Source organism: Myxine glutinosa, chromosome 5 (genome assembly GCF_964187855.1).
Source record: "Myxine glutinosa chromosome 5, kmMyxGlut1.1, whole genome shotgun sequence".
Classification (NCBI taxonomy): Eukaryota; Metazoa; Chordata; class Myxini; order Myxiniformes; family Myxinidae; genus Myxine; species Myxine glutinosa.
In genome coordinates, this window is record NC_136265.1 from 72,447,219 (window position 1) to 72,470,442 (window position 23,224).

General features: G+C 42.8%; 1 protein-coding gene across 1 annotated transcript in view; it reads right to left on the reverse strand.

Annotated features, from left to right (window-relative positions):
* LOC137427450 (fibrocystin-L-like) overlaps positions 1–23,224 on the reverse strand; it is a 186,226-nt gene that overhangs the window by 11,739 nt on the left and 151,263 nt on the right. The window contains exons 16-30 of the mRNA XM_068116962.2: positions 22,064–22,149; positions 16,543–16,651; positions 16,314–16,417; positions 14,556–14,646; positions 14,273–14,403; positions 12,667–12,768; positions 10,407–10,503; positions 9,951–10,052; positions 9,574–9,730; positions 6,013–6,218; positions 5,430–5,594; positions 5,145–5,302; positions 3,385–3,493; positions 2,278–2,586; positions 1,578–1,729 (exon numbers count right to left, since the gene is read on the reverse strand). Coding sequence (XP_067973063.2) covers positions 1,578–1,729; positions 2,278–2,586; positions 3,385–3,493; positions 5,145–5,302; positions 5,430–5,594; positions 6,013–6,218; positions 9,574–9,730; positions 9,951–10,052; positions 10,407–10,503; positions 12,667–12,768; positions 14,273–14,403; positions 14,556–14,646; positions 16,314–16,417; positions 16,543–16,651; positions 22,064–22,149 — 2,078 coding nt within the window. The remainder of the gene's footprint in view (positions 1–1,577; positions 1,730–2,277; positions 2,587–3,384; positions 3,494–5,144; positions 5,303–5,429; positions 5,595–6,012; positions 6,219–9,573; positions 9,731–9,950; positions 10,053–10,406; positions 10,504–12,666; positions 12,769–14,272; positions 14,404–14,555; positions 14,647–16,313; positions 16,418–16,542; positions 16,652–22,063; positions 22,150–23,224) is intronic.

Genomic DNA, 23,224 nt, shown 5'->3' on the forward strand with positions numbered 1-23,224 from the left:
ACCCCCATTCTGAAAAAACCTGGACTAAACCCTGACACCCTAAACAACTTCAGACCCATCTCCAACCTACCCTTTCTGTCAAAAGTTTTGGAACGCGCTGTAGCCACTCAACTCAAACATCACCTTTCTGCCAATAACCTGTATGAAACATTCCAATCCGGATTGCGCTCCAACCACAGTACTGAAACTGCTCTCCTCAAAATCACCAACGACCTTCTGCTCTCCTCTGACGCTGGCAACCTCAACATTCTCGTCCTCCTCGACCTCAGCGCTGCCTTTGACACCATCGATCACACCATCCTCCTCACCCGACTTGAATCCACCTTTAACGTTACCGGCACTGCCCTCTCTTGGATTAAATCATACCTCTCTGACAGACGCCAGTTCATCTCCATCAATAACTGCAAATCCCCCACTGCTCCCCTCCCCCAAGGTGTCCCCCATGGTTCAGTTCTTGGCCCCCTCCTCTTCATCCTTTACCTGTCCCCCCTCGGTCACTTAATCCGCCGTCATGGTCTCCAATTCCACTGCTTCGCCGATGACATCCAGCTTTTCATCTCCACCAAGTCCGTCTCCACCGACACCCACTCTATCCTGACAAACTGCATCACTGAAATAAAATCCTGGCTTCAAATCAACTTCCTCAAGCTTAACTGTGATAAATCTGAAATAATCATCATTGGCCCAAAAACGCTCACAAAATCCACCCATAACTTTGCCCTCAACATCGACGGTATCCCAGTATCCACCTCCCCTCACATCCGGAATCTTGGCGTCATCTTTGACCAAACCCTCTCCTTCGACAAATACACTAAACAGATCACAAAGTCAGCCTTCTTTCACCTGAAAAACATTGCCTGTCTCCGCTCATCCCTCTCCTCCACGGCTGCAGAAACCCTCATTCACGCCTTCATCACCTCCCGTCTGGACTACTGCAATGGCCTCCTCTATGGTTCACCCTCAAAAATCACCAATAAACTCCAATACATTCAGAACTCCGCTGCCCGTCTACTCACCCATTCCCGGACCCGTGACCACATCACCCCCGTCCTTTACAAGCTTCACTGGCTCCCCATCCCCCAGAGAATCCAGTACAAAATCCTCCTCTTGACATACAAAGCCCTCCATAACCTGGCCCCATCCTACCTGGCTGACCTCCTCTCCAGACACACTCCCACCCGCAACCTCCGCTCTGCTGGTACCAACCTCCTGACCCCCTCCATCCGGACCAAATTCAGATCCTGGGGGGACAGGGCCTTCTCCATCGCTGCTCCCACCCTCTGGAACTCACTACCTCACACCATCAGAGACTCCTCCTCACTCACCACATTCAAAACATCACTAAAGACCCACCTGTTCAACACTGCATTCAACATTCAACCCACAGCATTTAACCCCTGACTATCTCTTCTCCTTCTCCCTCCTTTTGCTTTAAATATTTCCCTATTGATTCTTGTCTTTTTGCAATTTTTGTTTTCATGTATTGTTATGCATTATGTTTTCCACTCTGTCAAAGCGCCTTTGGGCTTCTTGAAAAGCGCTATACAAAATAAATGAATTATTATTATTGTTATTACTCCGTTCCATTCGGCCGAACCAGCAGGAGGCAATGACTCGAACACCATCATGTCGGCAATCTCTATTCCCAGTTCCTCAGCGAGTGCACCGGTCAACACCGAATCCACCACGTTCTGTGACAAATTATTTGCTCGTGCATATGCCAGGAAGTCTGTCGGAGATAGATAGAGATGATGAACAACATACAGAAAGACAGATTCATTGTTCATTCTTGATCATTTGCCATGAGTTCAGTTCCTTATACATGTTCTAGATCTCGACTCTAGACTAGAGGATCTCCAGCATACCCACGTGCATCTTGAGAACATACAAACACTTTCATGTATTTCATGTGGTACAATATTGGCCAAAAGGACTTCTATTCTCAAATAGTACTATGCAAGTACCGTGATATTAAACGCAGTCGTAAAGCAAGTCTTTTTGCTGCCAAGTGCAGAAAGAGATGACAAATAACCAGACGTTTGACACAAGCGTGCGAAGCTATCCCAGGCCCATGGAGGAGTTTACACTTAAATCACAAGAAGGATGAGGGCATGAGCAGGTGTTGTACAAATTACAACAGTATATATGGGATTTGAACCTGGGTTCCATGCATCATGAGTGGAAGCCCCGAAAACGTTGACCCCATTGATAGGGAATTCTTAAAAAGATGGAGGATTCGACCATGTCAAAGCAACATTGTTAGCATTTTCTTATTACCTTCCTCAGTGGTGATTCCTTCAGCACCTGGATCCTCTGTTCCGGTTATCTCAATCAAGATGTCCACATAGACCGAGGGATCGCCGATGGATCGGGATTCCGGATAATCGATCCGAACGCTGATTGATTCCACCGTCACATTTAAATGCTTCGCCACCGCTGCCACCACGCTTTCCTCTGTCAATGGCTTAGTGATGTTTTTGGCCACAAAAACGAAGGACACGGTCAACTTGACAGAAATGTGCACAGTTTGTCCTGGATTCACCACCACGTACAATTTTCGTGTGACCAGATTGAACTCGGATTGTCCTATAAAAAAAAAGAATGGACATAGAAACTCTGGTTAAAAAAAAATTCTCATTATAGTTTTGTTTTCCTTTTTAGTTTATCTGCGACCCTAGGCTGATGGACCGAATTCGTCTTCTTCTTTGGTACGCAGCACATGGCTGTGAATATCATCATTGCCTGTGGGTGTGGCCGTGCTGCTGTTGCAACACAATCTGTAGATTAGAGCAGGAATTTGTAATTTGTTCAATTTGATAGCTCGCCTACTCTTCGTGAAGGACACTGTGGGACATTAACGTCCACCAACTAATGCAGACCTTTCGAGGGACGACACCTGTTGATGTCTCGCCCTGCCTGTGAGAGACCAGGATGGCAATTTGTAGCTAGGCCAAGATTCGAACCCAGGCTAGTCGGCTCAGAGGCCTGTGTGCATACCCATCGGCCACCCTGCAAAGCCCACATCGACAGCAAATGTCGATACATCAGGCCCGATCAGGTTTAAAGAGCTAAAATGGTTTCCGTGTGAAAGTACATCATACTTTTGTGTTGTGAAAATACTGAAACAGCTTTCCTAGAGTCTCTACCTTTACAAAGCCTTCCATAACTGCAGGTATCCCGTTTCCATAACGACTCATTCATCTTGGAACATATCTCCAAGTCCAGTTTTAAGCCACATCCTCCTGGTTTCAAGTTCTAAGACAGTGTAGCTGATTGCTTCTCGTAGTCTTCACCTTAACTTCCAAAATGTCGATCGCCATGTCCCCCCCTGACAGCTTAGTTGATGTCCTACTTTTTAATATTGAGGTGCCCCATTCCACATACCTGCTTCACAGGAGGCTGTCTTGCTTTCGAGGATGTCTGTAGCGGCGGCGCCATCAATGCTCTCCTGGAACTTGAGCAGTTTGGAATAGAAAATTGTGACAGTTACACCCTGCAAGCACAAGAGCAGTGTCGTTGGGCAAACATTATTTCTCTGGCAATGAAAAATTAAACAAACCACCTGCTTGTTGTATTGATCAAGACAACTTCATCTGCCCACTTGTCATTTTTATGGGAGGCATCAACGTCTTTAAAAGCAGGAAAAGCATGGCATATGTCAACATCTACTCGATAACTTATTATGCCGTATGACCTCATTGAGGTGAGGATGCAATGATGCCATGCAATATCTGGCGATGGCATAATGCCCCTGGGGTACAAGAATGGAAATGCTGTCAAAAAATGCAAAAGTAATGCCATGTCCATAGAGGAAGGTTTCTCTGGTTTTTTTCCCCTTAGAAACCATCCGAGGGATATTGCTGAAGTTTGCATGTTAAATATCTTATGACAGTTCATCCCAACTGTAAATGGTGGCTCGTTGGTATAGGGGTATGATTCTCACTTTGGGTGCGAGAGGTCCCAGTTTCAAAATCCCGGACGAGCCCCTTTTTTCTCCCGTTACATAATATTTATTTGCTGAACCCCACTTTTCGCTTTGCTTGCACAGGGTAATTACAATTGCACAATTGTAATTGCACAATTGCACAATTGCACAGGGTAATTTACAATTGTAGAGATGTTGTGATCTGCATGTCCCTCGACTCGAGAGAGGCTATCAGCAATAAACTAAATATTCAGCTGCCACAATTCTTGAAAAACTAGAATGGCACTCTGGAGAGCACATTCCTCCGCCAGGCTGAACAGTTTATGTTTTGTATCCCACTGATAGGCCAGATCTGGATTCGGACCTGAACCAAAATCAAATTGCCTTGTTCTTGTCACCTAACCAACTCGTCCACCAAGTTTAGTGATAACTCGTCCACAACTTTTTAAAATATCACGTTATATATCGCTTTTTCACTCGATCTCTCAATGGTGAAGAATCACTTAAAAATTAAATAATTATCGTATCCGAATCCATATTCAGATCTTCACCAAAATCGAATTGATTCGTCCTCATCACACACACAACCTGTCCACCAAGTTTCGTCCAAATCCGTCCATAACCTTTTGAGATATCTTGCTTTATGTCGGTTGTAGCCCGATCACTCAATGGTGAAGAATCACTTAAAAATTCTACAAGCCGGATCCGGATCTGGATCTTCATCAAAATTGAACCAATTCTTTCTCGTCACACACCCAACGTCGCCACCAATTTTCGTCCATATCCGTTCATAACTTTTTGAGATATCCTATATATCGTTTTTGGCCCTATCTTCCAATGGTGAAGAATCACTTAAAAGATTAAATAACCGTGGTATCCGCATTCATATTCAGATCTTCACCAAAATCAAATCGATCCGTTCTTGTAACATACACTACCTCTCTGCCAAATTTTGTCTGAATCCGTGTACCACTTTTGGAGATATCTTATTCACAGACAAACAAACAGACAAACAAACAGACAGACAAATAGACAGACAGGGGTGAGAACATGACCCCCATCCACCTTTGGTGGTGGAGGTAATAAAATAAAGTGCAAAACACATTCACACTCAATGCAATTTTGAACAGACAGCTATATGAGGCTTGAGTAATCTCCCATGACTTTGGCTATGTCTAGGCCGTGTTAAATGGTGTAAAACGTCTAGGCCTTGTCTTACCGTGGTTGCTTCTGCATTGAGCTTAAAGCGCAACCTTTGAGGAGGAATGGAGCGGTAGTTAAGGTTGTAGCAAGAACCTTGCTGGAGCGGTATACGATACCACGAGATGTTCAGGTTGCATTCTGCCTGACAGTCAGCCATCTTGTAGAATGGTGGGCCTGGTACAAGAGCAGGGTAATTAGACACTGCATTCACTTTCAATTTCTTGTTGCCATGACCATATCACTTCTTGAAGATCAATTTATTGAGCTGTTTTAATTGTGTTGCTGTGGTGGTGTTGCTCACCACTTAGTAACGCGAGGTAACCGTTGCCATGAAAAGCCACAGGAGTTTTAATTCGATGCAGAAAGTCAAAATCCGTGGCGCGAACAGACAAAAGCGCCATTTTGCTACTTGAACAGGAAATAGCATTGGCTTCCTTCATCTCAGTGTAGTCAGCAATGTGGTAACCTAAGAAGAAGAAGATGAAGAAGAGATTGGGAATATTCTTACAAGTCAGGGCCTTGTAAGGTAGGAGGTCAGAAATGAAACAGCGGAGTTGTAAGAAGTGCCGTCACCGGCACTAGAAAAAGAAAAGATAGAAAAATGGCCAATTTTTCAAGGCCAAAAAAGCAAATGATGTAACTCATACGGAATACAATCAGATCACAATATTGACAGGAATATAAATAAAATCCTCCAAGTGTAAGTTGTAAGAAAGTGATATTGAAAATGGGGCCAGGTTAAATCTACCATATAAAACACAATGTCGGTTTGTGCGTTTGTCTGTCCCTCTACTGGCGGTATACAGAGATACAGAGATTACAATCCTAGAGATTACCATGTCATCATTATAATATTACTCATTCTGTGGTCAAAGTCAGATTACCGTAGTTCGGGATGAGCGATTTGAGGTTGAGCTCGGTTCCGTTGCCGAGCACGTAGACAGAACGAGGGACGAGAGACTCGTTAGGCCAGGCCCCCATTGGTACTGGGAGGACAACACTGTCACCAGCTGAGTCCAAAAAGCTTCCATCGGAATCGTAGAGAATTGTAGTCTTTGGGCCATCACACTCAATCTCACCACACGAACCACTGTAAGCATTCAAGTGTGAATAAAACACATGTGGGATGGAGAGAGAGAGAGGCAAAGAGAGGAAGAGGGAGAGAACACAGAGAGATGGCAAGACAGACAGGAGAATGTGAGAGAACAGGGCGAGAGATTATAGCGAGACATTGAGCGAGAGATTAGAGGGAGAGATTAGAGGGAGACATTGAGCGAGAGATTAGAGGGAGAGATTAGAGGGAGAGATTAGAGGGAGACATTGAGCGAGAGATTAGAGGGAGAGATTAGAGGGAGACATTGAGCGAGAGATTAGAGGGAGAGATTAGTGTGAAAGATTAGAGGGATGCATTGAGCGAGAGATTAGAGGGAGAGATTAGAGGGAGACATTGAGCGAGAGATTAGAGGGAGAGATTAGTGTGAAAGATTAGAGGGATGCATTGAGCGAGAGATTAGAGGGAGAGATTAGACGGAGACATTGAGCGAGAGATTAGAGGGAGAGATTAGTGTGAAAGATTAGAGGGATGCATTGAGCGAGAGATTAGAGGGAGAGATTAGACGGAGACATTGAGCGAGAGATTAGAGGGAGAGATTAGTGTGAAAGATTAGAGGGATGCATTGAGCGAGAGATTAGAGGGAGAGATTAGAGGGAGAGATTAGAGGGAGAGATTAGAGGGAGACATTGAGTGAGAGATTAGAGGGAGACATTGAGCGAGAGATTAGAGGGAGAGATTAGTGTGAAAGATTAGAGGGATGCATTGAGCGAGAGATTAGAGGGAGAGATTAGAGGAAGACATTGAGTGAGAGATTAGAGGGAGAGATTATAGGGAGAGATTAGAGGGAGAGATTGGAGGGAGAGATTAGAGGGAGGCATTAAGCGAGAGATGAGAGGGAGATATTAGAGGGAGACAGTGAGGAAGAGATTAGAGGGAGATTTGTGGGAGAGATTAGACTTAGGGGGAGACATTGAGCGAGAGATTAGTGCGAGACATTGAGCGAGAGATTAGAGCGAGAGATTAGAGCGAGAGATTAGAGCGAGAGATTATAGGGAGAGATTATAGCGAGAGATTAGAGCAAGAGATTGGAGCGAGAGATTGGAGCGAGAGATTGGAGCGAGAGATTGGAGCGAGAGATTAGTGCGAGAGATTAGAGCGAGACATTAGAGCGAGAGATTATAGGGAGAGATTATAGGGAGAGATTATAGGGAGAGATTATAGGGAGAGATTAGAGCGAGAGATTAGAGCGAGAGATTAGAGCGAGAGATTATAGGGGGAGATTATAGGGAGAGATTATAGGGAGAGATTATAGGGAGAGATTATAGGGAGGGATTATAGGGAGAGATTCGAGCGAGAGATTATAGGGAGAGATTAGAGCGAGAGATTAGAGCGAGAGATTAGAGCGAGAGATTAGAGCGAGAGATTAGAGCGAGAGATTAGAGCGAGAGATTAGAGCGAGAGATTGGAGCGAGAGATTGGAGCTAGAGATTGGAGCTAGAGATTGGAGCGAGAGATTGGAGCGAGAGATTGGAGCGAGAGATTGGAGCGAGAGATTGGAGCGAGAGATTGGAGCGAGAGATTGGAGCGAGAGATTGGAGCGAGAGATTGGAGCAAGAGATTGGAGCGAGAGATTAGAGATTAGAGCGAGAGACTAGAGGGAGAGATTTGAGGGAGAGATTAGAGGGAGAGATTAGAGGGAGAGATTAGAGGGAGAGATTAGAGGGAGAGATTAGAGGGAGAGATTAGAGGGAGATATTAGAGATATTAGGGGGAGCCTTAGAACGATTCTCGAGAGATTAGAGCGAGAGATTAGAGCGAGAGATTAGAGCGAGAGATTGGAGCAAGAGATTGGAGCGAGAGATTGGAGCTAGAGATTAGAGCTAGAGATTGGAGCGAGAGATTGGAGCGAGAGATTGGAGCGAGAGATTAGAGCGAGAGATTAGAGCGAGAGATTAGAGCGAGAGATTGGAGCTAGAGATTGGAGCTAGAGATTGGAGCGAGAGATTGGAGCAAGAGATTGGAGCGAGAGATTGGAGCGAGAGATTAGAGATTAGAGCCAGACATTAGAGCGAGAGACTAGAGGGAGAGATTTGAGGGAGAGATTAGAGGGAGAGATTAGAGGGAGAGATTAGAGGGAGAGATTAGAGGGAGATATTAGAGATATTAGGGGGAGCCTTAGAACGATTCTCGAGAGATTAGAGCGAGAGATTAGAGCGAGAGATTAGAGCGAGAGATTGGAGCAAGAGATTGGAGCGAGAGATTGGAGCGAGAGATTGGAGCTAGAGATTAGAGCTAGAGATTGGAGCGAGAGATTGGAGCGAGAGATTGGAGCGAGAGATTAGAGCGAGAGATTGGAGCGAGAGATTGGAGCGAGACATTAGAGCGAGAGATTAGAGCGAGAGATTTGAGGGAGACATTAGAGGGAGAGATTAGAGGGAGAGATTAGAGGGAGAGATTAGAGGGAGAGATTAGAGGGAGAGATTAGAGGGAGAGATTAGAGGGAGAGATTAGAGGGAGCCTTAGAACGATTCTCGAGAGATTAGAGCGAGAGATTAGAACGAGAGATTAGAGGGAGACATTGAGCGAGAGATTAGTCGGAGAGATTAGAGGGAGAGATTAGAAGGAGTGATTGGAGGGAGAGATTACAGAGAGATATTGGGAAAAAGAATAATTTAGGGTAGGATACTCTCTCATCTGAATAACCTTTACACAAATACCAGAATTTCGATAAGCAAAATGACCAAAATACAGTAATCACTTTGTGATGAGTTAGCGTGACTTTCTTCTCCAAAGATCAAGGAATTTGGACAATATGTACAAAACAATGCAGAAATACGAGGAGTGATGAGAATAAACAAATGTCAAGATTAAGAAACTTTAACGGAGGAAGAAGAATTTGTTCAGCCCACGACAGTGATGGACCAACTCGTTTCTGTCCCCTTTTTACAATCTCCATGTCCCCCTAGCATGTGCATCCATGGATGCTCAAGACTGTGATGTCAGTGGCATATGTTCGGTGAAGAAATACACCACGGTGAACCAACTGACGTTGTTGAAAGTTGATTCTAAGCATTTTAAATCTACCATAAGGATTTCAAGGGGAATTTTAAACATAAAAATCACATCTCAGCTAATAAGATCTAGATCAGAGCTTCCATGGGTTTCTTCCTTCCAAGTACTAACTGCGATCGACTCTACTATAGGCTCTCAAAAAGGTTCTGGAAAGATCAACCAGGCACTTTCTAGCCAAATATTTTATTGTTCGCCAAATTCAAAAAACCGGAGCAGAGGGAAGAGGTCCATCACCTGGGCTCTCATTCCATAATGTGTAAAGAGGGGAAAGTAAGGTGAGGAGCTTCAGGGTGCATTAAGGTAAACTATGAAGTCTCACGTGATTTTGCGCGGTAGCATGTAGACCATGTTGGTGACTTGCGTTGTTTTGGCACCGGAAACAACGACCTGGTGCTGAAAATCTTCTGAGATCGGGTTGGTCACAAACACTGACGTTTTGTCCGCACAGAGAGTTCCAAAGTTAACAAACGACACACCTGGTGCAAAATACAAGTCCCGGAAGTTAGCTTGTGGAAGTTAGGAAGTCCGCTGTTGATTAATATTGTAGATCTACAGTGAACATGTGCCCTGTTATTTTAGTGGAAGTTATGATGCGAAGACCTAGAGATCCAAGGCAAATGTCCTTCTGGAAGGATCGACAGGATAACCCCATGCCATGACAGATCAGAAATTAGAGGGAACGCGCATGGCTCTCACCAGTGACGGCCATTGCCCCATTGGCAATGCTGTAGTTCACCTGTCGTCCGTCAACGTATGGGCTTTTGGCAAAGACAGGCCAAAGGATGCCGGCACGGCCACCTGCGGATAACCACGAGACACGGAAAATGTTCGCACGGAAAGCACAAAGTTTCACGTCCGGGTCGGTTTCTGGGTTACAAAGCCACCTGCTGGACTCCTGCATTTAACAGAGTACAAAAAAGCTTGACTCTCATTGCTGTGCCAAATTTGGACCGCAGCAGGTAAGAATGAACTCCGTAACAGAGAACTGGGCAGATGCACGTGACGCAATGAGGACCAAAGACTATTTGAGTTTCTTTTGGCTTTGTAACAATGTTGTAAAGGCAAACTATCAAGTGCAAAAATAAAATAAGGCTAAGGCGCAACTAAACAAATGGCAAGAAAAGACTTGCGTCGTGCAAGTGAATCACGTACCTGTGTGAGGCGGGTTATTCACCTGACCGGCGCTGAAGCCGGTTGGTGCAGTATTGTCACAGTTCATGGCAGAACTGCTTCCAATCATCTTCGAGTTCTTCAAAAAGAAAGAAAGAATATCCATGTGGTTTAAAAACATCACGGAAAAATCCAGAACACCACCTTCCCAGATGAAGACCCTTCGTACGCAGTTCAGAAGTGACTGGACCAGCTTACAGCTCATTGTGTCATTTTCTTGTATCTTGTCATCTGTTTTACTGCCATCCATCCCTCTCCAGCCCCGGTAGGGCTCCCACCTCATCTGTCAACGGGCTATCTGAGCATCTTTATACTGTTTCTTCCCATTCTTTGGAATCACCTGAGTTCCATCATGTGATCCTGTTCTACCCTTTAAGATGCTTTAAGAAGTCAATTCAAGGCCACCTTAGATCTTGATCACCCTTGAGTCACATCTGGCCTATCTCATCACCCACATCTTATGGAAGGCCACGTGATGGGTGTCTAAGAGAGCCTGAGTTGCTAAGAGAATGTTTTTGATATTCTATCTAAAACGTGAGCTTTTCCGATATTCCAGGGAACGTTCCAAAGAAGAAAATTTTCAGGTTTTGTAATTTGGAGTCAAAACAAATTGTATAACTTCACAAAGGAATGGCAAGTGCAAAGGCTGTGGGAATGTTTATCGTTCACCCTTTTTGTGGAAAAATGGAAGTCCCGTCCGTTTTCGGAGAAGCTTGTCACACGCCACATCCTAGACATTGTTAGCATCAAGCCAGGAGTATGGCTATCCTTTTGTAAGGTAACGCAGATAAAAGCCAAACGCCTGATCTTCTTTTGCCCTGAATGGCCCATTTCAGGCCCACAGATTCAAAGACTTCCCATTTCTAGGGAAGACACCCCACAATCGGTCACCTCTTCCATATTCGGAAGTGTCCACAAATTACCATTCCAAATTCAAACCTTAAAAAACAAAAAATGAAATGGGATAAAACAATGTGGTTTGCAGCTCGTGAAAGAACATTTCTCTAAGTTTTATTTTCAAGATTATCATTACCATCATCAGGACACTTATATGAAAATCCCTCGTCACACGGTAACACGTCGAGGCGATAATCAAACCCCTTTCAGGTTTGGTTCAGCATTCCTTCATTTTCGGTCTCTGTTGCAGCATGGATCCTTTTCCTCATATTGTAAACCTCATTCAGTAAACAATGTCCTTCACATAACCCGGAAGAAAAAAAAATCCAGGGGGGTTATGACCAAGTGATTTGGCTGTGAAGGCTATTTTTGATTTTTGGATTTTTTGATTAATCGATTAATTATTTAATTATTCGATTAATTATTTTTTTTATTTTTTTTAAGGTTACAGATTTGAATGAAATGGTGGTGGTTTAGGTATTGTATTAGCCAATTGATTAATTATTTAATTATTTAATGATTATTATTAATTTATTTTCATTATTAAGGATTTTTTTTTTCTCATCTGGGCAATATCTCGGGCACCATTTGAGCTAGGAAGCTGATATTTGGAGACGATTGTGACTAAGTCATGTGGCTACAACGTATTTTTTAATCGATTAATCAATCAATCGATTTATTATTTATTGATTAATCAATTCATTTTTATTTTTTTCTCATTTGGGCAATATCTCTGGCATCTTTTGAGCTATGAAGCTGATATTTGGACACGATTGTGACTAAGTCATGTGGCTATAACGGATTTATTTATTGATTAATCAATCAATCGATTTATTCTTTATTGATTACTCAATTCATTTTTATTTTTTTTCGATTAATGACTTTTCAAATTTTTCAAAAAGTTACCGCTTCGGATGAAACACTGGTGGTTGAGGTATGTTATTAGCCAATTGATGAAATTATTTTATGATTATTATATATTAATTTTGATTACACAATTAATTATTGTACACCACTCCCTCCCAATACCATCTCTATGTGCTGCATGGCGGTATCGCCAGGCGCTGAAGGCTCCCGTCAATACCGCACGCAAGAGGATGTTATTTATTTGGCATGGGGCGGTGTACTTTGAATGTATCCTGTACTTGTTTTTGTATTTTTTAGCCGTTTTTATCATGTTTAGCATATGGAAGAATAAGAAGTCTGAATACAAAGCGGATGCGGACGATACTTTCTACTTCCGGTTTAAATTTGAAACGGATATTTGTGGACCCCCTGCATTTTTTGACAAACTGTGTTGAGATTCCTCGACGGTTGTGACTGCTGCAGCAATCATGTGTCTTGCCTTAATCGTGACGTTGCCATTGGTGATGTTATAAAGCATCGTGGTGATGCCAACCATGTTGTCCGCCAAGGTAACATTCGATATCACCACGTTGGCGTCAGTCTGCAACACAAACAGACTGGAGGTGAATTATGGATCTTTCAAGGAGTTTTCTAATCCCACCTTGTTGACTAGAGGGTTACAAGATGGTGATGTTGACTAGAGGGTTACAAATGGTGATGTATCAACATAATTAATTTACATGGTTATAAGGAATACTGTTCATTGTGATTAGAGTGGTGGGTTTTTGGGTTAGATGATCTAGTTACTTGACTTCAGACCTATTGGCTTACTTCCAATCATCAGCAAAGTCATGGAAAATCTCAGTTGATATGAAATCCTTTTTCTCCAACAGACTCATCTCGGATTAACAATTAAACTTCAGACCAGGTTACTCTACTTTGGACTTGCTGCTCCTACTCTCCCAAGTATGGGTGGACGCCCTCAATGTCAGACATGATATCATCATAGCCGTCTCTCTGGACATATCTCGGCCTTTTGATACAGTCTGGCATCCTGCCTTGCTCTCCAAACCCCCTTCCTATGGCATCGAAGGCCAACTCCACACATGGCTTGATGACTTCCTCCACTCCTGTAGTCAACGTGCGTCTCTCAAAGGAATCCTTTCATCTCCTTTCTCTTTCAAGGCTGGAGTGCCCTAACCAAGTCAGTGTTCTGGGGTCAGTCCTATTCCTGATCTTCATCAATGAGTTCTCAGACTCTCTGGAAAATTCCATTTTTCTATTTGTTGATGACTTTACACATCCTCTCTTAAACCCCCACTATAAATCCCCATAGTTCCCAATTTTTTTTAATGCCATGAACAAACTTTGGTACATCACAGGTTATGAAGGTTGTGGTCAAGTTTCATCGAAATAGTGTGTGTAGTTTCGGAGGAAAAAGCAAATTCCTATTTTGGGAGGGTCAAACCTGGACCCATGTTGACCCACGGTAGACCCTCTTAGACCCCAATCTTTTTCAATAATTTGTGCCAAGTTTGGTCATAATCCCATCAGCAGTTTTGGAGAAGGAGTTGCAAGTGTTTTCGGAGTGACGGACGGACATGTCACTGCATAAGCTCCCCGGAACTATGTTCCAGGTGAGCTAATAAACCTACAAATGGGGCGCAGCGGTTTGTATGCCACATCAATGTATGTACCATGGTGTATTATTTTCCCAATTCTTTAAAAAAAACATCTGGGTAATAATGCATATTGGGAACAATTACTAGAGCTGTTATTATTCGTCATTGACATCACTGATTTCGACGATGGGGTTAAGAGTGGACTTTCTCAATTTTCAGATTACTCAAAGGTTGGAGTGGAGAGCAGGATTATCAGATTCAAGAAAGTCTCAGGAGAGTTTAACATAAAGAAATCCAAGGAGAGCAGGGATGGGAGATGGTTTGGTGAATTGAGAGTCAGATAAGATGTTTTATACTGAAGAACAACAACATCCAGATGTCATGGGGGAAAAATGTGAGCATCGCGAGATGAGGATTGTGCTTCGGAAACCTCCTTGGATGTTCACCATGCCACCGCTCAGTCAAACCGGAGGGACTGCTCACCATGACGTATATAGCAGAGTTCCAACATTTCCACAAGTACATGCCGGACACCGAGATGCAGTCGCTCGTCGACCCCTTGTTCACGAACACGCCATACAGGCCTCCATTCGCCTCATTCTGTGCTGTTGAAGCTAAGGAGAGTGCGGGAGATACATTAACCGTGGGGAGTGTTGAGGAATCGACAAAAGGGGAATGAACAATCCGCCTAAATCAGGTTGAATTCTGCAGGAAAAGGTGAGCAGTAAATATGGTGCAGATTGGTGGATTCCAAAGTATAACAAACCAGTGCTGCATGGAGTCTCAGGAAACCTGTAGGCCACGCATTTGAATCCTGCAACCTTGTTTCCTGTCACATTGTTTGAAGCATTTACAATCTGGACAAAGAAAGAGAGAGAGAGAGAGGAAATTCAAAACAAAGGTTCGTGTAACGTTAAACTGCACTACACTACCATTTGAACACCAGACATTCAAGAACCTACAGACTAACTTTGGCCAAGAATACTTGAGGAAGGTATAGTTTCACAACAAAAGCAAAAATCCAACAAATCGAAACGGGACACCTGGAAAATCTTCCACGTTTCCTCGAGGATCCATTTTCCGCAAATTATTTTAAAAAATAAATAATAAGTAGAGATACATTCCAAGTACACTGCCCCCATGTCAAATATATAAATAACATGTCCTTCAGCGCACGACATCGCTGGGGAACCTTCGGCGCATGCAGATGGAATTGGAAGGGGGAGAGGTGTACAATAATTGATTGATAAATTGCATAATTAAAATAAATACATAATAATGGTCGTAAAATAATTAATTTCTTAACCAATTTGCTAATTGCATACCGTAACCACCAGTGCTTCACCGAATCTGTAACTTTTTGAAAATTAATTAATTAAAAAATTAAATAATTCATTAATTAATCAATAAATCAAAAATATCCTTGATAGCCAAATCACCTGGTCATTGTCATGTCCAAATATAAGCTTCCTCACTCAAAATATGCCTGAGATATTGTCCAGATGAGAAAGAAAATAAATAAATTGGCTAATGGCATACCACAACCACCAGTGCTTTATCCGAAGCAATAACTTTTTGAAAATTAATTGCCATTAATCGAAAAAATTAAATAATTAATTGATGAATGAATAAATAATTAATTGATTAATCAATAAATCAAAAAATATCCTTTATAGCCACATCATTTGGTCACTGTCATGTCCGAATATCAGCTTCCTAACTCAAAAGATGCCTGATATTGTCCAGATGAGAAAGAAAATAAATAAATGACTAATAATGAAAAGAAAGAAATAACAATTGTAAAATAATTAAATTATTAATCATTTGCTGAATAGTATATCTAAAACGCCACCGTTTCATCTGAATCTGTAACTTAAAAAAATTAATCAATTAAGTCATTAATCAAATGATTAAATAATTAATCAATTAATTGATTAATTAATAAATCAAAAATACCATTTACAGCCAAATCATTGTCATTGTCGTGTCCAAATATTGGCTTCCTAGCTCAAAGGATGCCCGAGATATTGCCCAGAAGAGAAAGAAAATAAATAAGTACTTAATAAATTAATAATAATTAATCAATTAATTGATTAATCAAAAAACAAAAAATGTCGTTTTTGCCAAAGGACGTGTTCACTGTTGTGCTGAAATTTCAGCTTCCTAGCTCAAAGGATGGCTGAGATATCGCCCGGACAAACAAGAAAGAAAGAAAGAAAACTAGAACTTCTCTCAGTAGAGAGAATACCTCCACTTGGTTGGCCATATCACTCAATGGTGAAGAATCACTTAAAAAAGAAAGAAACAAACAAGAAAGAAAACAAGAAACCAGAGTAAAAACTGAGTACTCCCTTTCGGGAGTCATGCAGCGTGCAGCGCCTGGAGATGTAATCGGGAGGGAGCATCCAATTACATCCATTTCGTAGCAGAGTAATGTAGTGCAGTGTGCGTGTGTAGATGTAGATGACTTCTTATAATATAGAAATACAATAACATCCTTCACTTATTTGTCTGAAATGATTACATCGATAGCAGCAGCATTGGGGTACACGCTCAAATCGGGATTGGATGATGACATCATCACAAGGTTGTTTCCAATGTGGCAGCTTTTCCCTTCAACTCGAATCCCTGCGAAAGAGCAAGAGGAAAACGACGCAGGTGAACAAGATGCGTTAAAGGTGCAAGTACGTGGGTTTAGATACCACAGTCAAGAATCTTTATGTGTGCTTGAGACAAAAAGAAAGAACCCTCACCAAAGAGCTGCGTGTTGTAGATCAAGTTGTTCATAACATTGCCATTGTCTCCTCGAAAGCAGATAGTGCCGCCAGATGCATTCGTGAATGTATTTCCTTGAAGAGTCACCTGCTCAATCAAAAACAAGCTTGAGGTCAGCGGAAAAACGCTTCTTAAGTATCGATAATTCGAGAAGAAATCGGGGCTCAACCTTAACGACATAATCAGTTTGTTAATCACTAGGATGACTAGGACCTTGTGTGCTCGAGTCAAAATGTGCTCGAGTAGGGTAGATCGTTCCATTGTAAAAGAACGGACACGACCAAAACAACTTTGCAGATTTCGAAACATAAACATATGTTAAACACTTCTATTGAGTTCATTTCACAAATATCTTCGTGGTGTTATTAGAATTTGTCAAAATATCGCCGAACAAGCAAAATCAGTTTTGTCAAAACCGCAAACCGGAAATGACGTTTGCGAAGTAACCCAGTTTTTCGTTCTTAAAGCCTTGTTGGCTTCGTGACGATCAGAACATCGCTTTGTTTTCGTTATGATCAGTTGGAATCATGCCCAGTCGTTGTGTGGCTGCTGCTAGTGCGTGCCCGAACGTGCGGGGAGGTAAGTACGTGGACATACGTACGTTGACGTACGTACCAAAAATAAGGCCTCACTGTCCGGAAGTTCGCATATCGCAGTTACGATTAATCGCAAATTAGTTTTAATGGCCAAGTATTCAATTTTCAAACCGCGAGGAAGAAACAACAAACACACGCGGTTCCTTCGCTGTAGCTTGACCGTACGTGCAAAGAAAAATTAAAACTTGCATCGTTCCTTCAGTCTTCGCCCTCGTCCTTCTCCGTTCCTTCGCTCTCGTCCTTCGCTGTTCCTTCGTTCACGTACAAAACGTATGTGTTTGCTAAATAAATGGCCATAACTTGGTAACCACTTGTCCGATTAATAGCAAACCTTGAAAAGGCACATCCTCAGGTCCCCAGCAATATACCTGGCAAGTTTCACTTAGATCGGACCAGTGGTTGTCGAGAAACAGCGGTCACAGACATACACACAGACAGACACACAGACACACAGAGATTGCTTGCATTATAGAGAGTGCTATAATGATACAATTACAACTGATACACCTGCAGTGCTGCACTAAGTCAATAAAGTCGTATTTCGTTTCTGTGTTTCTATCCATTTCTTGCCTCACGGCACCAAACATTAATTAAATATTAGTTATGTATTCCATTGACCAGAAAAAGAAACTTTTTCAATTAAAAAAGAGACATAAAAATGAATACCCTTCAGTATTTTGGAGGCGCCCGAGATCAAAATCGATCGCCATTGTGTCTGTGTCCGACGATTTCTCTTCTTCACTCTCTGGACGGTATGATTCGAATCTGTATGGGAGAATCGAGTGTGATTCCCCAAGATTATTAACTTTCTCTTCATTTTCCGCATCAGATTGGTCAGAAATATCGCTGATATCCAGACTTACGCAACTATCGGAGTCGGTGTCTGCCATTGTTTACTATTGCGCAGTCACATCGGCTTCCTCCGATGACGTCACGATGATGATGATAGTCATCACCAGATGCTGGCCGGCACAAGAGAAATCGTCTGCTATTGGCATTTTAAAACTCGGATATCTCACGATTCACGCATGCTAGAGCAACAATTTTTGCGCCAAACTTAATCTTTTTTGTTGCTACAATTAATTAATCTTAAGCATTTGATGTCTATACTCATGTCCGTTCCCCTTTGTTAATCAGTTTGTTAATCACTAGGATGACTAGGACCTTGTGTGCTCGAGTCAAAATGTGCTCGAGTAGGGTAGATCGTTCCATTGTGAAAAGGACATGTTCAGTTAAATTTGTCCTGTTATTATGTGCACCGAGGAAGGCGGTGTTGCTAGTGGTAGAGACTAGGGTCGGGCTAAAATTGTAAATTGTATGCACCTTCACCTTCCTGTCATGCAAGATCAGGCAGGGATGGTAGGTAAGAAAGCTCGGAGATTAATAACGCTTCGTGCGCGCACCCATGAATCTCCTGTGAGACCCGCAAGATAACCGCAGGCTGCATGAACATGCCCGTCCCTCCAGGACCATTGAGAAGCCGATCGCCTAACCCGACGGACGTGTCAATGGGCGAGTCCACGGGGAGGAATAAAATTGGACGCGCAGGTGCAAAGTCACCAGAGTATGCGGAAATCGCCATTATCAGTCATAGTTGCCAGTCGGAGTCGCAGCCGGCTACCGAGGTGGTGTGACGCTACCCGCACGACCTGTTCGGGTGCCACAGGGCACCGTGAGTGCGAGTTGCTGCGGAGTGTGCAGAGATATACATGCAAGAGATGATAGGAAGCGTTTAAAAATCCTTTCCTTTCTCCACATTGTTTCATTACAAGTGAGAACGTGTGCAAAAAAGATGGCCGGAAAAAAAAGTCATGGCGGGGCTTCACATCACGAGAACTAGAACGACACTCAGTAGAGAGCATACCTCCGCCAGGTGAACAGTTTACATTTTGTGTCCCAGAGTAGACCAAAAAATCACAATACAGAATCACATTGAATCAAAATCATCCGTCCACAACTTTTTGAGATATCCTGCTGTATATCGTTGTTGCCCCTATCTCCCAATGGTGAATAATCACTTAAAAAATTATACTAGCCGGATCCGGATCCGGATATTCACCAAAATTGAATCGATTCTTCCTAGTCACACACACAACCTGTCCACCAAGTTTCGTCCAAATCCGTCCACAACTTTTTGAGATATCCTGCTATATGTTGGTTTTTAGCCCTATCTCCCAATGGTGAAGAATCACTGAAAATTTTATACCAGCCAGATCCGAACCCAGATCTTCACCAAAATCTAATCATTTCGTCCTTGTCACATACACTACCTCTGTGCCAAATTTCGTCCGAATCTGGACACAACTTTTTGAGATATCTTGTTGACAAACAAACAAACAAGAAGATCTCATGCAGAGCACGATACTTGCAAAACAGTGGGGTTGAAGGATAAAATAGAGGAAGACTTGGACAAATAATGGAATAATTTGTGTGGACAAATGAGGGGTTGAGGAGGACGCATGCTGTGGACAAAATGGATACAGAAGCAAACTTTCAGGAAGGAGAAACTGGAAGTTTGGAAGGAGGTGGGGATAGGGAAGGGGTAAATGAGGATAGATTGGATCATGGTTTTGGATGGGGGAAGATTTCTATTGAAGAAAATGTGGAAGTTAATTCCACAGCTGGGAAAAGGAACAGTGAAGGTGAGCAGTGACTCTGCATTTGGGAGTTTCACCTTGCGCCCTGCAGAAAACTGGGGCGGACAAAGCAGAGGATGCAAGACCAGAAAGGAGGCGGTAGAAGATAGAGATACCACCAATCTTTGTTCGATGGCGTAGTGATAGGCCCATGGACTCGGGTTCAAAGCGGGAGACTTCAATGATCTTGAAGGCTTTGGAGCCAAGCTGAGCAAGGTGTGAGGCGGGGCACCAGTCCAGATGGGAGAGTAGTACTCCATGAGGATGTGGATGAAATCCTTGCAGGTGGATATGAGTTCAAGCATGCCAAGGAAGGACTTTGTACGATGGATGCCCAGTTGGCGGCTGGCTTTGGAAGTGAACTTAAAAATATGTGTTGCCCAAGAAATATCATGGCTGATTAATGAGACCATCTCACAAATCACAATATCAATATTCCAGTACAGCTGCGGAATAATAAACTGGCCACAATCAGAAATGAATAAACTAGATATCAAAACAAGGAAACTCCTCACCATCCACAAAATGTGTTACAAAAATCAATGCATCCCGTGAATGTACCTGCCGAGACGCGATGGAGGTAGCGGCCTGATGGAGTTCAACCAAGTGCACAGAATGACAACTGTAGGATTGGCCGACCAAGTAAAAGGTGCAACAGACTACCAAATCCAATTTGTAAGCAAACACGAAGACAACAAACCAGAAAAGGTATCACTAACATACTTAGCAAAAAAATTCCAACGACATGTGCGAAACGAAGATGTCACTCCCCAAAAAAGACAAAGAACCAAAACAAGAAAGAGAAAAGGAAAATATGAAACGAAATAGAACAGATATACACCGACAACTGGGAAAACGATAAAAGAGCAGTAAGGTATAAAAAAGTTGGACAGATTGGGGTTAGACAAAGAAGGATCTTTAGAATGGCTAGGAAGAGGTCAGCTCAACTTGGATGGAGAACAAATCATTATATATGCCCAAGACCAAGGACACTACATCAATGGCTTTAAGAAAATGGTGGGACTTTTGGAGTCATGGTCAAAATGGTGGGAGTCAATCGGACAAGTGTAGGTTCTGCAAGGTAGAAACAGAAAGTACGAGCTACCTCCTATCGGGATGTAAAAAACTAATGTCAGAACACCTGTACACTCAAAAACACAACAAAGTATGTCAAGTAATCCACTGGCACATCTGCAGAAATTTTAATATCCCAGTTCTACAAAACTCAGGGAAACATGAACCAAAATCAATCATTGAAAGCAAGAACATGATGCTCACGTATGACCTGATGATCCCATCCAGCGTGAACACAGAAAAAAAAAAGGCAATGCCGGACATAGTACTCAGGAACAAAAAGGAAAAGAAGGAATTGCTAATTCAGGTTTCAGTACCCAGCGAATTTGGCCTAAATAATGCAGAAATCAAGAAAATGACAAAATACGAAGACGTCAAGAATGAAGTGAAAAGATCCCGGAAGTTGAAGAGCGCCGAAATTGGACCAATGATAATTGGGGCAACAGGAAGGATAAAGAAGAACCTTACAAATATCTTAATAACCATTCCTGGGAACATTACCACAAACAAACTACAGTTGGAGGTTGTACGGAGCCCGGTGACGATCCTGAAAAGAGTCTTTCGAACAAAACTCTGAGAACAACAAAACTTCACAACTTATTCCATGAATCGCAATCCTTCACCGAAGCGGGAGTGGATACTTCAAGTCCTGGGAGGACTCCGTTCCACCTTCTAATACCCAAATTATGGAGATAACAATGAACGACACACACACACACACAGGCGAATAGTGCCAACATTTTACTAGTGATAATTGGAGCAACAAGGAAGATTTTGTCGAGCCTTAAGGAGATCTTAAAAACATCCCTGGGAATATTCCAGCCAACGAACAACACAGTTGGAGGCTGTCCGGTCCTCAATGGCGATCTTGGAAAGATCCCTCGGAGCAAAACTTTGAGAACGACAAAACTTCACAAGCGGGTGCAGGAATCATGCCCCCCCCCCCCTTACTGAAACGGAAGTGGGTACACTGAGGGGCCCTTGGAGGACGTTGTTCCCATTTCTGAAACCGGCATATTGAGATAACGACCCGTTTAAATATCCATACGTGTTAATTTCACTTGTTTTGCATCAATAATTTACCCAAGGCTGATACCTGCTTAACCTATACATGGGATATATAGTACAAGCTCGTTCATTTTTTTTAGTGGCCTGTAAAAAAATAAGGAAAAGTGAAAAGCTCAGAAACTTGCCTCCGCATTAATGTCAGCAAACAATGCCTTGGGTTGCTTGTCATCGGAAGGGAAGGAGAATGCTGCCCCCGCGATGTGCACCTTGCCTGGAATGTACAGAAAATGATCATTTTTATACATATTTACATCTCCCTGCTCTCTGCACAAAAGGGTGATGTGAGTGGATAGATGAGTGAGAAATATATCTGCAGCCAATGAAAACCAAGACCAGCTAAACAGGTTCCAGAGCTGTGGAGAATGAGATACATCTCATCACTTCTCCAAACCTCACCAACAGTTCTATAGAATTTGGTCCTAAAGTACTGTAGAATTTCAATAGACAGGTTCTTTCGAGGTCCATATAAGTTTTCTAATGGATTTCTATGGAACATTTTTTGCAGGGGATGGACGTTCGGCTTGTGGTGTCCCATCTGTGAGCATTAGCTGAAAGACATTGAGGATCCCACGGTGTTTGTTATCACCCGCACTGTGATCAAATTCCTACTTCCTGGCCAAATCGGTTATCTTGCAATATCAGGCTTGGCCAGCCGGTTTTTTTTTTTGGTTTTTTTTGTATACAAGATCGAGGCTCGTGTAAGAGCTAACATCAATCACAAAAAAAAACAGACACACAAAACATATAATAAAGGGAGCGGGAGACAAGATGGGGAGAGAGAGCACACAACTACAACAGCAGAGAAAAGGGACATTGGGAGATCTGTGGGAGGGAGAGGGCTTGGGGGAAGGAGGAATGGGAAGGGGGGGGGGGTGGAAGAGGTATAAAACACATGGACACAGCTAGGACTCCAGGAAAGAAGTTGGTATTTCAAAAAAGTGGTTCTAGGGTGAATTAGCGGGGGTAGAAAAGATCAAGGTTTTGGAAGGGGGATGATAAGAGATGGTGGCGAACAGGTGTTTTAAAGACCTGGAGGGAGGAGTGGGATTGAAGACAGTGAGGGATTTCTTCCACAGGCAGGAGAAAATAGGAATGAAAGAGTGAAGATGAGCAGAGAGTCTTGATTTTGGCAGTTTAACCATAAGAGGGTCGCAGGCAGATCTTGTACGACCTGTAGGAATATTTGGGGGACAGAGCACAGAGTGAGCTGGGGGAGCAAGGCCGGAGAGGAGTCGGTAGAGGACAGAAAGACCACCAACCTGCCTGCGGTGATTAAGTGAAAGACC